This window comes from Nycticebus coucang, chromosome 13 (genome assembly GCF_027406575.1).
Source record: "Nycticebus coucang isolate mNycCou1 chromosome 13, mNycCou1.pri, whole genome shotgun sequence".
Lineage (NCBI taxonomy): Eukaryota > Metazoa > Chordata > Mammalia > Primates > Lorisidae > Nycticebus > Nycticebus coucang.
In genome coordinates this window covers 5,908,803-5,925,470 of record NC_069792.1, presented here as the reverse complement: position 1 = coordinate 5,925,470, position 16,668 = coordinate 5,908,803, and the positions used below count along the sequence as shown (strand labels likewise).

Here is a 16,668-nt window from a genome sequence, read left to right as displayed (position 1 = left end):
CATAAAGGGCATCCGAGGAGAGCTCAAACGTGAGAAGCCCCCCAACTGCTTACCCTCCTTCCATCTGTGGCGTACAGCTTGACCACTGGGCACTGCATGACCACTGTCAGGTGCCGCAGAAAGGCCTCGAAGCTCTGGGTGACCTTCCTACTCAGAAGGACAGCTCGCCTCGTGCGTGGGTCGCCATTCCTGAAAACCACAAGCCTCCGCGGGGCGCGGGGCTCGCCGGGAGCCGGGACGGCTGTGGGGCGTGGCTGCGCATGCGCACTGACTGCCCGACTGCTGAGCCAGGGCCGTGGGCGCCGACGGGCCTTGTCCAAGTCGACGGGCTGCACTTTCCTGCCGTGAGAGCACAGGTAAGACTCGCCGTCCTCCAGATCCTCCAGGCGCGTGATGCTGTGCCTTCCCTGAGGGGTGCTGATGTTCCTCACTCCGAAAGGCAGGGGTACCTTCCTGGACAAGTTATCCAGCAAAGCATCAAAAGTCTTAAAGGAACGAGGGTTGACCACCACCCTGACCCCACCAAATTGAGGGTCTCCGCTCTTGTAGAAGCTGATCCGTTTGGCCACAACTGGATTAGTTACACTGGAATAGCGAGAGGGAACTTGACCTTCAGAAGAAGTAGGATGAATCATGGAAAAACCAGTAGAAGGGGTTTCACTCATTTTGGCTGAGACCTAGAGAGGAAAGAAAATTGTTCATCTCCTGAATAAACAGCACCACAGAGAGTAATGCAAGTGCGTGAGCACAGGGGTAGGCATCCAGGATATTCCTGGGGGCTATTCTTTCATTCAAGTATTCATTCTTTATACCTGTTAATTTTGAGAGATAATTTTACGGGATTTACAATAAGACATAAATGAAACAGTTAAATAAGGATATTTATCATTTAAAAATTAAAAACCTCGACACATTATAAAGGCCAAAGTAAATAATGACATGTACACTCATGAAGTGGAAAAGTATGCAACCATTAACAACACAACTTTTTAGATATGTATTTTTGGCTTGGAAATATGATCATGACATATTACTAATCAGTGGAAAACTATGCAACCATTAAACACAGTTTCACTGAGCTGTATTTTTTAAGCATAGAAATATGATTGTGACTTATTACTCAACAAAAAAAACGTTGTAAAACACATACTGGCTTAATAATGGGGATACATTCTCGGAAATGCATCAGTAGGAAATTTCAGCCACATATGAACATCACATATCTGGGTTTAAACCTACACAAACCTAGATGATATAGCCTACTGCATATCTAGGTCATATAGCCTGTTGCTCCTACGCTACAAACCTGTACAGCATGTTCCTGTACTGAATATTGTAGGCAATTATAACACAGGGGTTATGTATTTATATATCTAAACATATCTAAATATGGAAAAGGTACAGTAAAATACAGTATTAAAATATTTTGAGACCACTGCGTATGTATTACATTGTTGACTGAAACATCTATGACTATGGGAATGGGGAAAAGTCCAGAAATATATACAGCCTGTTGTTGATGGCAGTTATCTCTGGAGGACAGAATTATAATGTTTTGTCTTTAATACATTGCTAAATTTTGTGAATCTTTAAAATTAACAGTTAATACTGCACAGTTTTCAAAATAACAAAAAAGACACAAATCAGAAACCATCCAGAGTTTTATAATCATCATTTTAGTCCTTCAGGTCCTAGCAGTAAAGGGAAAATGGGAAACAGGAATAGGTGTTAAAGTTCAAATTGTCTATTTCAAATTGTCTATTGGATAGAATCAAATGCGTTCCATTTTCTGGAGGAAAATGTATCTGACATTAAGTTTTAGGGAGTAGGTATCACATAGTTCCTTGAATAAGGGCCACATGTACATTAAGAAAACATCAGATGTTTCCACTGCAGATTGGAGAAAATGCAGGCAAATCATCTGACACATCACTTATCTACTTTAGGAAACACTGCACTACACAAATGTTCTTTGAATGAAAGACAACATTGCTATGGGCTGCTAACAATGGTGCAATCTGGTAACTGCTCCCGCTAGTAGTTCTAAAATTAAAACTTCAAGAGGGAATTCAAGAAGAGACATTAACAGCAAACAACTGAGGTTTTTCTTTTCCAATTCTCAGTGAAACCAGTCTGATTTACAAATGAGCAGCTTGTAGAAGAGTTTATTTGGTTCTGAGCTTATTTTTCATGTGGGTCCTTTTGGGTCTATTTCCTGCTGTTTTAAATCAATTTAATTATTAGTGTCTTTTGACAAAGTAAGAAAGCCCTCCATCCTTGAAGATAAATGGAATAAAAAAATAGATATAATTGGTGTTATAGAGATGAGAAAAGACATGTTTATCATTATAAATCAGCTATAAATCTGGCCCAAATCACCTACATAAATATTTTCAAGCTACTCTCTGAGTATCTTCATATATTTCCAATCGAATTTGCAAATATTATTAATATGTAATTTAGGAAAAACATTTGAAGATCAGTCTCTCCTTCTCCTTTCCACAGAGGTCTAAAGTAATTATACTGCTGAAGACAGAAAGATAGCTGTGGTGTAGCAGCAGGCGTGTGCATCAGGAGCTGGGGAATCCGGCTTTGCCACAGAGTCAGCAAAACTGTGACCTCTTCTCATCCTCATCTGATAAACTGTGGTCTGACCTTGGCCTGGCTGCTTAATCTCCATGCGCTCATCAACCGTAAGGAGGATGAATTCATTCCGTATTTAAATAAGACTTTGACTGCAATTACTTTTGGGGTTGGTTTATTTACATGTTCATTTGAAATTATTTCACATGAATAATATTTGAGACACATTTTTCACCTAATTTTGGAAAATGATATTTATCTATGTGTGATTACATTGAGAGGCTTTTAAAGTTACTTGTTTGCTGCCTGGATCTCACTATTTGGAGAACCGTTAACCTGGTGACCACTTTATGTGAGCCGCTATGCTAAGATGTTTGTGGATGGTTTAGTTTTGTTCATTTTTAGCTAAAATAAGAGAAAAAAAATATTTTATCCTGGGACCAGAAGGGAGAATATGAAAGATAAAAGCAATAAGAGGAGAAAGGCAGCCCTCATTTCCCTATCCCACTGCTGCCCAGCCCTGAGCGCTGGTTTTGAACCCAGGGCTTGAAAGGCAAAACCCAGGGCTTGAAAGGCAAAAGTACCATGCCTGGAGAACATGCCAGATGCCCAACAACGGAGAAGCATTTGCAGAGAAGCTGCCTACAACAGGTGGCTACCAGGCAGCAACTTGTTGATGAGGAAGTTATAACAAAAACAAAACAAACATATGAGTTCACGTGATCCTCACTGCAAGTAGGAGAATCTCTGGGAACTCCTAGATGTCACTGGGGAAGTTTTAGGGAGTGTTGAGATACTGGATACTTTCAGGGTAGGGCTTAAGAGCCCATGGTAAGGTGGGTCTTGTGTGTAAAACACAAATGAGATGAAAATTCATGTTCATTTAGTGCACTGGTGTCATCATTAGGGAAGAGGGTGCAAACCAGATTCTTTCCAAAGAAGGTGGACCCTTTGTCCTGTCCTATTCATATGCATTTCCTACCAGATCTATGGGAAATTCACAGAGTAATTCAAAAACAATTGAAGAAGAGTAGGGGGGTGCCAAGAGATAAAAGAGGGGTGGTTAATGCAGCCTGAAGGATTGGGGGTAGGGATGGGAATACATAGCGATTCCCAGAGGAATCACTGCTGCTAAGAGGCCAGAGGCAAGGAGTAGTAGAGATGTGGGAAAAAAGCAGAGACGCTGTGGCCGCTGTCCAGCATACGTGAGCAAGACAAGCGGTGTGTTTAAGTCCTGGCAGCATCCTGTCCCCTCTGTGAAATCAGTCCTCCATAACTGTAAGTTACCCTGTGTTAATTGTGCCACTTTATTAATCAGTTTTAAAAACCAATTAGGACTTGGATGGAAATTATGCCCTGTTTCTTTACATCCATTTTTAATAATAAGGTTGATTCTAGCCCTCTGAAGTTGGGATAAGGCAGTAATATACTTAGTGACTCCCTAGGGGACAAACAAAAAAAGCAGCCTGAAATGGTTAGTTCTTCTCCAAGAAGTTTAGGCTGAAAGAGAAGTGGAGGTGGGAAGAGATACAGGAAACTATAGAATGTTAAGGTCCTCCACTTTCATCACCACTGACTTCTGTAGAGGTAACAAGGAAGCTGGCATACAAAATCGCTTTACCGCTCCACAACTTGACATCTTGTCGCCAATAACCTCCCCGCTTCTCAGCAAAAAGAAGAGTCATTGCCTAAAGTGAGACCATGGAGCTCTCATAAATACTTTAATTGCTTTTAAAAATTAGCATATTTTTAACATTCTTTTGTTCCTTAGTCTCAAACATAGTTAGGCTTATTTATGTCATCACTGGACTCAATCATGCGCTCAGTGAATTGGAGATTGCATTTAAGACTGTGCTACTCAGAACGAAATACCATAGAACCTCCATAGTTGACCACCTCCCTGCATTAACCACCTCCTTAAGTTGACCTAACTTTCATAGACCAGGCATGTACCACATGTACTCCATGGACATTCCTTATGTTGCTACCTCCACATGTTGACCAGTTTGTTACAATCCCTTGGATGGTCAACTTACAGAGGTAGTTGCCTTTAATGAAAGGACTATGCCTTCACTCCCCTACTCACTTGACAAAGCACAACAGATTTACAAAATACATGTGTTGTTTCACTAATTATATTTTAAATTTAATTTTCTACCACATAGTAGGAATTCTGGCAATTTATAAATAATAAAACAGAAAATTAATAAATATAGAATGTTCATTCTTACAGTAATTCAAAAACTCAATGTTATAAGAATTAGTTCATTTTAAATTTCTATAACTCTTTAGGGTAGAATTGGGGCAAAAGGGATTCAAAAAGGAAGGATACCACTGTAGTGGTCACAGCATTGTTGAATTACAAGCAGCTTCCTTTTTCTTTAATGTTGCACTGATTTCTATAACTAGTATATCGCATTTTTATAATCAGAAACAAAATAAACTTAGTTCATTTGAATAAACTAGAATTGCTTGGTTTCCTAATACAGAAGTGCCCTCTTGCTTCAATATCAGCATATTGTGAAGGTTGCTAACATATTGGGGTAAAAGACAATATTACTAGTAACATTTATTCTTTTTCTAATAAAGATAGAACACAGATATCTAGATATAAAATGGAAAACAAAATACAAGTAGCAAAACAGATCATTTTCAAAAGAAGGATTTCAAATAGTTTCGTACTTACCAGAACTTGAAACTTTCTTACAAAGAAAAGGAAAAGATGGGTAAGTTGTTTGAATAGTTCAAATAAATGTCACTGTATATGTAACCTTACTTTGTGCAAAGAAACTAATGTCTTCAGATTTACTTTGAACTTGTCTACCCAGGGATTGAGTACAGCCAATTAATTTAATCCAAGCTGATGCTAATCATCAGACACAATGCACTAACCAGTTCCTAGCACACCCTGCAGTTCTGAAATCTTCCTCATTAGAGTTTTGCATTATTGTGCTTACTTAGTGTTATTCTCCAGAAAATATATTTTACAAATTCACAGGCATTTCTCTCACAGACAACCTTAAATCCTCATTTGTTTATGTTAAAAGGGGAAAAATGTTATTCTGCTGCCAAAAATGAAATTGTTTGACATTTTACCTTTCTGGTAAGTGATTCTAAGTAAGTATTTGCTCCTGCTAGTCACAAGAAAAGAAGCCACGCCTTTGCTTTGTTTAGGATCGCCTGCCCATTGCCTCATCAATTTAGGATCTCCTGCCCATTACCTCATCAATGTAATTCTAATGGAAATGATTGTGGGTGTACACAACTTGGCTACTGAGCATAACACAGGACAAGTAAGAGGTGAAATAATTTTATGCTTCTGCATAAAACTCTCCCACTGCTTTTTTACTGGTGGTGGGATTTGAACATGGTTCAGGACTTTGTCACATATGAAGTCCCCAGATGACACCTGATCCCCGTGGTCTAATCTGATTTGAAGATGTGTCACCTAATCAGGTTTCTTACAAGGCTTCCTGCCTCAGCTCTGAACAACAAAAACAAGGTAAGGGGTCCTCTGAGGAAGAAGGACCAGGTTCAAGCATATGCCCTAGAAGGTTGTCTCCAAACAGATCATAAAAGCAAAAAAGATCACACAACTGTACACTCTGCCTCATAAACACAGACTTCATCACAAACCCCCTATTAGAAAGTAAAAGAGAAAGAAAATGGAGAAAAGGGAAGGAAAGGAGGGAGAGGGAGAGGTATAGGTGACAGAAGCAATTGTTTGACTTTGATTAAAGCTCGTTCATAATTATCGTCTACACAAAGACATTGCTATTGAATCAATAAGGAAACTTGTGTTCACAGGGTCGCAGTAGGAATGGGTGGCGTCATTAACAGCTGCAAATCAAAGTACAAACTTTTGAAGTTTGGAGTTAGGTATGATCACCTCTAAAATAGCTAATTATTGATGAGGCATTTCTTTTGATTTTTTTTCTTGAGTTCAAATGTGTAATCTATGTCTGATAAACAGTTCACATCAATCAGCTCTATTTTGACACTGAAGGATTTTCAACTAAAGTGATTCTTTTGGGGAACATTTAGGAAAAGTAAAATTTCTTACATATAAGACAGCAAAAAAGGAACTCCTTTTCTAAGCATCTCCCATAATATACACTCCACTCCCACAGACCCAGTTGGGAATCAAGAGAAGTGCACCCATTGCCCAGTTGTGCTACCATATGCTTTCCCTGGCATCACTTGTCTTTGGCATATGCCAGCGTTTATCTAAATCACTGCTTCTCTAGCTTGAAGGTAAACGTAAATTTCCTGGGGTTCTTGTTAAACTGCAGTGTCTGACTCAGTAGATCTGGGGTGAGAGCAGAGAGTCTGCATTTATTATAAGCTGATGCCGCCAACTCTAGCCCACACTTTGATTGTTGACCCTAAAATGCTAGAGGCCTCTGTGATGGAGTTCATATTAGGCTTCTCCCCTGCTCATGCCTTCAACAACCATGACTTCTGAGACTACCTGTTCATCATGTCTAAACTCGACAAAATTCTGTCTAGTCACTGCTGACAGGGCGCCAGTGGATAGTGGTTAGGTGTGCATTCTTTAAAGTTGGTCAGACTTCAGTACAAATCCTGCCTCCCTCCAGTACAAATCCTGCCTCCTTCACTTAACACTCAGGCCATTTACTTAATTCCTCTGGGTCTATTTCCCTGGCCATTAAATGCAGAAAAATATCTATCTTATTGGCTCATTGTGAGGGTTACATAAAATAATACACATTATGTGTTTCGCAAGTGCCTGAATGTCATAAGAAGCTTCAAAAAGTTTAAATTATTGTTTTTGCCGTAAATGTTTTGTTGTAAAATGACCCCACACTCTAGCTTGCCACACAAATTGTGATCCGACTTCAGGTTACTTTTCCAATTTCATCACGGTGCTTACTCTGTAATTTGAATATTTGACCTTTCTTAAATATGGCTCTTGGTTTTTGCACATACTATTTCCTTTTCTTAGAATGCCTCCTCATAGCCTTCTTGCCACCCACCTTGCCATCCCTTCCTTCAATACTCAGTTCATCTCAAAAAATATTCTTTTTTTCTTTCTTTTTTTTTTTTCAGACAGAGTGTCACTATGTCACCCTCGGTAGAGTGCCATGGCATCACGGCTCACAACAACCTCAAACTCTTGGGCTTAAGTGATTCTCTTGCCTCAGCCTCCCAACTAGCTGGGACTATAGGCACCCACCACAAATCTGGGCTATTTTCTCTTTGCAGTTGTCATTGTTGTTTAGCTGGCCTAAGCTGGGTTTGAACCTGCCAGCCTCAGTACATGTGGCTGGCGCTGTAACCACTATGCTACGGATGCCGAGCCACAGAAACCATTCTTAAACCCTTGCCTTCAGCATTGCCTGATGAATGAGTTAAGTACTCTCCACTGTGTTCGCTTACCTAGCTGCATATACTCTGTAGTACATTCAATAATCACAATAATTAATGCTTGTCATCTTTATTCATCAGAGAAATGCAAATCAAAACCACTTTGAGATACCATCTAACTCCAGTAAGAGTAGCCCACATAACAAAATCCCAAAACTACAGATGTTGGCGTGGATGTGGAGAAAAGGGAACACTTCTCCATGGCTGGTGGGAATGCAAATTAATATGTTCCTTTTGGAAAGAAGTTTGGAGAACACTCAGGGATCTAAAAATTGACCTGCCATTGGATCCTGCAATTCCTCTACCACGAGTATATTCAAAAGACCGAAAATCACTTTGCAAAAAAGATATTCACGCCAGATTATTCACTGCAGCTCAATTCACAATAGCCAAGTCATGAAAGAAGCCCAAGTGCCCATCAACCCATGAATGGATTAATAAATTGTGGTATATGTATACCATGGAATACTATGCAGCCTTAAAAAAAGATGGCAGCTTTACCTCTTTATGTTTATTTACATGGAGGTACCTAGAACATATTCTCCTGAATAAAGTATCTCAAGAATGGAGGAAAAAGTATCCAATGTACTCAGTACTATGAAACCAACTTATATTTACTAACGCTTTCTTAAGAAAGAACACAACTATAGCCCAGGCAGGGTAAAGGGGAGAAATGGAGTTGGAAGGGAGAGGAGGGGGGAGGTTTGGTAGAGGGAGTGTAAAAGGTGGGACCACATGTATGGAGCATACTGCAAGGGCACAAGTCAAATCTGTCAAGTGTAGAACATAAATGTCTTAACACAATAATCAAGTAAATGAGGCAAAAGCTATGTTGATTGGTTTGATGTAAGCATGTCAGATTGTATAAAAAAACAACACATTGTACCCCACATATGCATAAATGTATTCATGATCTATGTGTATATGACTTAATAAAAATAAATAAAAATAATCACAATAATTGGTGGGTTCTTAGTCAATAAACTCATTAAACACAAGAAGGGTAACTTATGAACTCTGGAATTCTAGAAACAGCTCATTGCCTTGTACATAGCACACATTCAATAAATATCCCTTAAAGGAATGATCTTCTGCCTGTTTTTAATATAGAGGTACTGTAGAGATATATATGCCTGAAGAACCCTGCCTCATTATAACTGCTACAATTTACCAGTCCAGGCAGATCCAAGGAACCAGGGCAGAGATAAGACTGTATCAGGAAGTGTAATCAGTTTGTGTGGTTAATATGGAATACACCATTTGTCATTTGTCATCCAATCCACATAGAATTTTGTGTATATTCTGATGAAGATAAATTACCAGACATTAAACCTGAATAGCCTCTACCTTAGAAACTTTTCTCCATATTACAGATCTGAAATTGGCATCCCACTCTAGACTTGGGGTTTTTCACACAACCTTCCTTATTCACTCATTTTTTTAATTCATTCAGTGCATACTCACTGTGTATCGGGCACACATAGCAACAAACAAGAAGAAGAAAAATTACTTGCTTTCATGGGGCCACATTACACAGCAGAGACAATCTGTCAAGAAATCTGTGATACATTAGGTCACACTAAGTGCTATGGAAAAAAATGAAGTAAAATAGGAGTGATAGTGGTAGAGGTCAGAGAAGAGACCTCATTGAGAATGGGGCATGTGAAAAGAGATCTAAAAGTAGTCAGAAAAATGTTCACGGCAGAAAGTGCAAAGGTCGTGAGTCAAGAATTTGTGGGAAGTATTTGAGAAATCATAAAGAAGAGCAGTGTAGTTAGAATGGCAGGGCACCAAATTGTATATGGCCAGTAGCCCTGGCTTAAAATTTAGGCTTTAACTTGGAGTGAAGTGAGAAAAGAAGGAGAAGGATTTTGAGAAGTGATAGTCTGATGTATGTTTCAAAAGACTACTTTGTTGTGTTAAAATTTAAAGTTAAAAATACAGGTAAACCAGAGGGAAGATGGCAGAGTGGGAAGTAGCAGTGTCTCTCCATCTGGACAACAATTGTACTAGCAGAAACTGTCTGAAGTTACTATTTTGGAGCTCTGAAGTCAATTTGCATGCTTGAAGCTTCCAAAGGAAAGTTTGGTAAATTGTCACTAATTTCTGGAAATTTCAGCCATTTGTGCTATAGTGGCTATAGAGCCTGATCCCAGTCCCATGGCAGGCAGCTGTGAGGTCAACAGCACAACTTCCTGGAGCAGCTTGTAGGAGCCAAAGTGGACAATAAGGACCTTGTCCTACAAATATAATGGTTCTATGTTCTGATTGCAGATTGCTGCTTATGATTACAGAGGTGCATAGGAAAGTGGGCAGCCATTGTGGCAATCCCCACTGGCTGATGTGCTTCCAGGGGATTTAAAGGATTTAAACTTGGGTAATTTTCCTTCTTTTTTAACCCTTGTTCTCCTTTGGGGAGCCAGGCTTTTAAAAACGGTATATATAGAGGAATTTAGAAAGTCATTTTATATGCCCAGGAAAAAATACAGGACTTAGAAAATATTTGAAGACCTTAAGCTTTCACTGCAGGCTGATCCTTGGCAAAGAGGATCAAATCAAATCAAATCAAAAAGAAAAAAACAATAAACCCTAGAGAAGGAGAATTTGATTTCTAGAGCTATAAATTATAAGATTCAAATGTGCAACACACACAAAAAAGGCACAGGCATACCAAAAAAAAAAAAAGCCATGTAAAGTATCCTTTATCTCATTAAAAGGAAGAAATAAATTAACAGAAATATGCCTAAGAAAGCCTAAATGGAAGACTTACTACACAAAGACTATAAAACAACTATCTTAAAGATGCTCAGAGAACTAAAAGAAAAAATAAGACAAAGACAAGAAAACAATGTACGAACAAAATGAGAATTTCAAGACAGAAAATACATAAAAGAATCAAAAAGAAATTCTGGAGCTGAAAAGTACAATAACATAAAATAACATGAAAAATTCACTTCAGAAGTTCAAAGACAGATTGGAGCAAGCAAAAGAATGAACCATCAACACTTTAAAATTGGAAACTTTAAATTTCTGAGTTTGGTGACTAGAAAGAAAAAAATAAGGAAAAGTGAAGAGAGTTTAAAGGACCTGGTGATACCATCAATTGGAACAAAATATATATTATGGGAATTTCATAAAGAGAAGTGACAGAGAACTTCTTTCAAGAAATAATAGCTGAAATTTCCCCAAATTTGATGAAAGGCATGCATCTACAAATTCAAGATGTTTCATTTAACCACAAGTAGGATGAACACTTGAGAAAAGGCCCATTTTAAAGCATCAAAAGGGAAGTAATTTTTCAGAAACAAGTGATCTTCAATATGATTCTTGGAAAATTTCTCATCAAAAACCTTAGACACCAGAAGGCATAGGATGATATACTCAAAGTACTTAAAGAAAATAATTGTCACTCAAGACTTCTGAAAAATCTGTCCTTCAAAAATGAGGGAGAAATTAAGATATTCCCAGATAAACAAAAGCTCAGATGACTTGTTACTGTTACCACTGGACCTGCTCTGCAAGAAATGCTAAAAGGAATCCTTCCAGTTGAAATGAAAAGACATCAGATTAGATTTGATTCAATTGTTAAAAAGAAATACAGGTAGACCAATTAGGAGAGTACTATAATAATCCGAGAAAGAGATGAAGATGACTCAGACCATGTGGAGGTGGCTGGATTCTGCACATTTTCACTGTAGAGTTTACAGCATGAAAGATGGCTTAGATGTGGATTGGATATGGATTGGCTGGGGGGAATGAGAAAATAATTTTGAAGAAGAGTAAGACTTTTGTCCAGTGCCACAGGAAGAAATGGAGTTGCTAAGTATTCAAGTGAAGATGACCTCAGAAGTAGTGGCCTGGAAAGTGGTAAACATCATCCTGAATAATAGACATCAAAATAGAAATAGCAAAGAGGCAGTTAGATATACAGATACCACAGTTTCAAGATAAAAATATAAATATGTAATTGATTGATATACTGATGGTATTTAAAGCTTGGCTGAGTCTGAATGAGAACTTCTTGGAAGTGAGTGTAAATAGAAAATGGTTCCAAGATCAGAGCCCAGCACACTCCAAATATAACAGCCACAAAGATGGAAAGGAATGAGCAAAGGAGTTAGTGAAGAAAAGGTGTGTCAACACAGTGGGGTCCGGGAAACCAATGGAAATAATTGTTTCAAAAAAGAGGTAGCAGTGAGCCATGTCAAATGGTACTCATTAGTCAAGCAAGCGAGGAACTGAAAATTAAGCATGGGAATCAGCAACAAATGTTTTTGGTAGAAAAATGAGGATAAAAGCCTCACTGGGCTAGGGGCAAAAGAAATCAGAAAGGAGAGGGATTGGAGTCAGCATGTGAAGACAACTTTTTTGCTAGTTTTGGCTTGTTTGGTTTATTCCTGTTTAATATCAGGTATATTTTGTGTGTGTGTGTGTGTGTGTGTCTCTGTGTGTGTGTGTGTGTCTTATGTGCCTTGGTTCATGCTGATAAGAAATGATTCAGTCAAAAGGGAAGATTTAATGTTGCAGGTAAGAAAAGGGAGGTTTGCTGGGGCCATGTCCTTGAGTGGATTACAGGAAGATGGGACCTAATGCACAACAAAGGTCTAAATCTTTGCAAGGATTACAGAGACGTTCACCCCCAGTTGCAGGAAAAGATACAGAGAAGCAGGTGAAGGTGACTTTCCCTGCTCAGTACTTCTGTGTGTCAGCAATCTAGGATACAAGGCCATCCACTGAGGGCACAAGTGAGGAAGAGAAAGTGTCGTGAGCCTGATGAGAGAAGAGAAGCCATGAAATTGTCACCCAGTGAAGATGGAGAGGGACAGGAGGAGGAAGTGTAGTGGACTTGCAGGCAGCACTGATTACTACTGCTGGTTAGCCAATGTGAAATGACACCAAGCTGCACCCACTATAGGCTAACCACACAGCTGTTCTTCTCTGGCTTTTGCTGCACAGCACTGAAGTGATAGGATGGGACCATTTCCTGGTCTACACCTGATTCTACCCAACATCTATCCATCACTAATTACTACCTGTACCCAGCCCTTCTGAACCTGGGTGTCCCTAGCCCCAATAACAGGCTTTCCCTATGCCCTCAACATAACTGTCTACAACTTAGAGTCCTGCAAAACCAAACAAAATAGCCTGAACTCTCCTGTTTACCAGATCTTGCCCATGTACCAATAGACAAAACAGGGCCAGCCCCACTCCAGGGGCTTAGATCTAGAAGGAAGTCAAACTCAGCCCAAATACACTTTACTAACAGCAGAGAGAATGGAATATGTTATTTGAAAGGAAGAGAGAACTGGCAAAGATGTGTATAGTATTGACAGCTACGGTTGTCTTTAAAATAGTAAATATATTTATGGCTTTTTTTTGTTGTTGTTGTTGTTGTTACCACATTGAGCAAATGTGTGTAAGCCAACCTTATGATTCATGGTCTATGTGTATACAAAACTGTGATGCTATTTTTCAGCCAAGTCATTCAATTTCTGGTTAGGCACAAATAACTACCAAGACTGAAAACAGAGGGCAGAGAAGACTCCCACATGCTCAAGTACATTGAACATCCCACCATGATCATCTGGTTTGCAAACAGCTATATTGATAGATAATGTACACACCATAAAATAAACTCATGTAAAGTGGATGATTCAATGGCTTTTAGTATATTCACAGAGCTCATCTAAGGTCACAATAATCTAATTTTAGGACCTTTAGAATATTCTAATTTTAGAATACCCTATAGAATATCTCAGAAAGGAACATTCTTTACCCATCTCACCATCCCTACACCAGCCCTAGGCAAGCAAGAATTTACTTTCCCTCTATGGATTTGCCTGTTCTGAACATTCCATATAAATGGAATCATGCAACAAGTAATCTTTTATGCCTGGCTTCCTTCACTAAGCATAATGTTTTCGAAGTTCATCCATGTTGTAGCATATATCAGTACTTCGTTCTTAATTGTATCATCAAATATTTCACTGTATGACTTTATTTTATTTTATTTCATTTATTTATTCCCAGTTGAATGACTCTCAGGTTCTTTCTAGTTTGGGGGTTTTACAGCAATATTTCCATGAATGTTCATGTACAAGTCTTTTGTAGTAGTGTCTTTTTTAAAAGAAGAAAAAAAGTAAATATATCCTCATGCTGAAAATACTTTTTCTTTCTATTTAGCTTGCTTTTTTATGACAGGTTTTCAAAGCTTGAATTTTTTCATAGTAAAGAGGTATCTTTGACAAACCCATCTGTTGTCCTTTGTACATCATCATGCAAATTATTTACAGGCCATGCAAATCAGTACTACTACATTATAAAGCAGAATGGCGACATGAAATGGACAGATTAGTTGCTAATAATTTAATAGTCTAGGGCAGTATTTTTCAACCTTTTTTATCTCATGGCACACTTGAACCTATACTTAAACTTCCATGGCACACTTAATTATGTTGTTAAAAAAGAAAAGAATATAGTTTACTGTGCTTTGAACTTTTTTTGAAATCATTTAATTAATGACCTTTAACAATTTTCATGGCATGCCTCAGATCCTCTCACTGCACACTGGTTGAAAATCACTAGTCCAGAGACCAAGATGGAAGTAAACACTTCTCCCTATTCTTACCACTAAGTACTACTCAAAACCCTGGAGGTTATATTTAAAACAAGCACTCTTAAAGATGTGGGCATGGAGACAGAAGGGGCAGAAACATGAGTGAACTCACACACTGTATGATTTTATTTATATAACATTCTCAAAATGACGTAATTGCAGAGTTGGAGAATAGATTGGGGGTGAGGGATGTGTCAGGAAGGAGAGAGGCTGTGACCATAATGGGGTAGCCCTAGTGGGATCTCTGTGGGGTTGAACAATTCTATACCTGTATTGTGGTAGTGGTTACACATGTGATAAAATGGCATAGAACTACACACCCATTTCCATCAACCCAAAAAGATACTCTGTCCCCACTTTCAGTCATCTCTCATTTCCCTCAGAGCCCAAAGCAACCGTAATCTACTTTGTTTTTATTGACTTCACTCTTCTGAATATTTCATATAAATGGAATCACAACATGGAGTCTTTTGTGTCTGGCTTTGTTTATTTGTATAATGTTTTTGAGGTTCAATTATGTTTTAGCATATATCAATGCATTGTTCTTTTTTAGTGGACATTTGGGTTTTATGAATAATCCTGGTGGGTAAGTGAGCATGACAATTTCAATATGCTCCACACAGCGTAACAGGCACAGCCCATCATCTAGAAATAATTGCTAATAAGAAATACATAGGAACTGCATAGCGAGGGAGCCATAATTCCCAGTCCTATAGACCCTGTTCCCTTTTCTAAAACATATAAAGAGAGTAGAACTGAACGGATTCCAAGTTCATAAATGTATAACATTTATTTACCTACTCATCCAGCAGTGTTGTGGTAATAATGGTAGTGATGATGATAAAATGTATTGATTGATTACTTTGTGCCAGGAACCATGCTTACTGTTTAAATAAATTATCTCATATAATCCTCATAACAACTCTAAGAGGTAGGTATTATTATTATCATTGTTTTCCAAGCAGAAAAACTGGAGTTGAGGAGGAAATAGTAATTTACTGAAGGACACGCGATTAGTAATGAAGCCTCTTTAACCACTTTGCAGTAACATTCTCTAACAATGAAGCCTGTGTGCTAAGTGTGGACGCCATATTGTGGGGATGGAAAATGCCCAGTTAAGGAGTTTGGGTTCTATTTTACAGAACATGAAGACGCAATGAAGGTTTTTGAGCAGGGAAATGAACTGAACACTCCCCTACATTGCTATGTCAGGTGATGTACAGGAAGGAGACACTGGTAACAGAAACTGGTAAGATGGCTCTAAAATTAATGAAATCCAGAGTTTATGAGAGCTTGACTTATGTAATGAGGTGAAAGGAAGGAAATCATTTCCTGAAAATTTCATAAGTTGATCCAAAATAACATAACAATAGATTGGTTGTGGAAGGCAAGAAGATAGGTTATTTATTTCATCTTTTTTTTTTAATTTCATCTTTTAAGTGAATAATGTGTTATAAGTAAAGAATCCAGCATGGAGCACAGCTCAGCAAAAGTTTACTGAAGCAGGAGAGTCACAGATGACAATAACAAGAGCTGCCTTTTACTGAGTACTTGCTATACCCCATGTTTAAATGGAAAACTTGATTTTTACAAACCTGTGCCACTAACAACAATAGACAACACAAGTGGAAGAAAATGTAAAATTAGGATCTGGGTCAATACAATCCATTTTTAACGTACTTATTTCGAGGTCATAGAAAGAAATCCAATGGGTAACATGCAAAAAACAGTTATGATACTAGAGATTGGGAGAGGTCACAATAGAGATAGATTTGAAAGTTATTCAAGTAGAGGAGGTAACGTGTATCATAGGATAGCTAAGAGAGAAAGAATTCTGAAGCACAGGAATAGTATTGTTCATACAATGAAACAAACTCTAAATCAGACTGACAATGATATGGATAAGGCCTATAATGGACAAGATAATCATGCTGAGATTATAAATATACCCCAAAATCATAATGGAATTTTGCAGTTCTATCAATGGCTGAACAGATGAAATTGATCTAAATATACCCTAAATTAAAACTCAAAATGATTCTAATTAATGCATAGTATAAGAATGAAGACTATTGTATTCT

At 38.2% G+C, this 16,668-nt stretch overlaps 1 protein-coding gene across 1 annotated transcript in view; it reads right to left on the bottom strand.

Annotated features, from left to right (window-relative positions):
• Window positions 1-16,668, bottom strand: part of RP1 (RP1 axonemal microtubule associated) — a 301,766-nt gene that overhangs the window by 250,231 nt on the left and 34,867 nt on the right. The window contains exon 2 of the mRNA XM_053558851.1: window positions 54-677. Coding sequence (XP_053414826.1) covers window positions 54-665 — 612 coding nt within the window. The 5' untranslated portion in view covers window positions 666-677. The remainder of the gene's footprint in view (window positions 1-53; window positions 678-16,668) is intronic.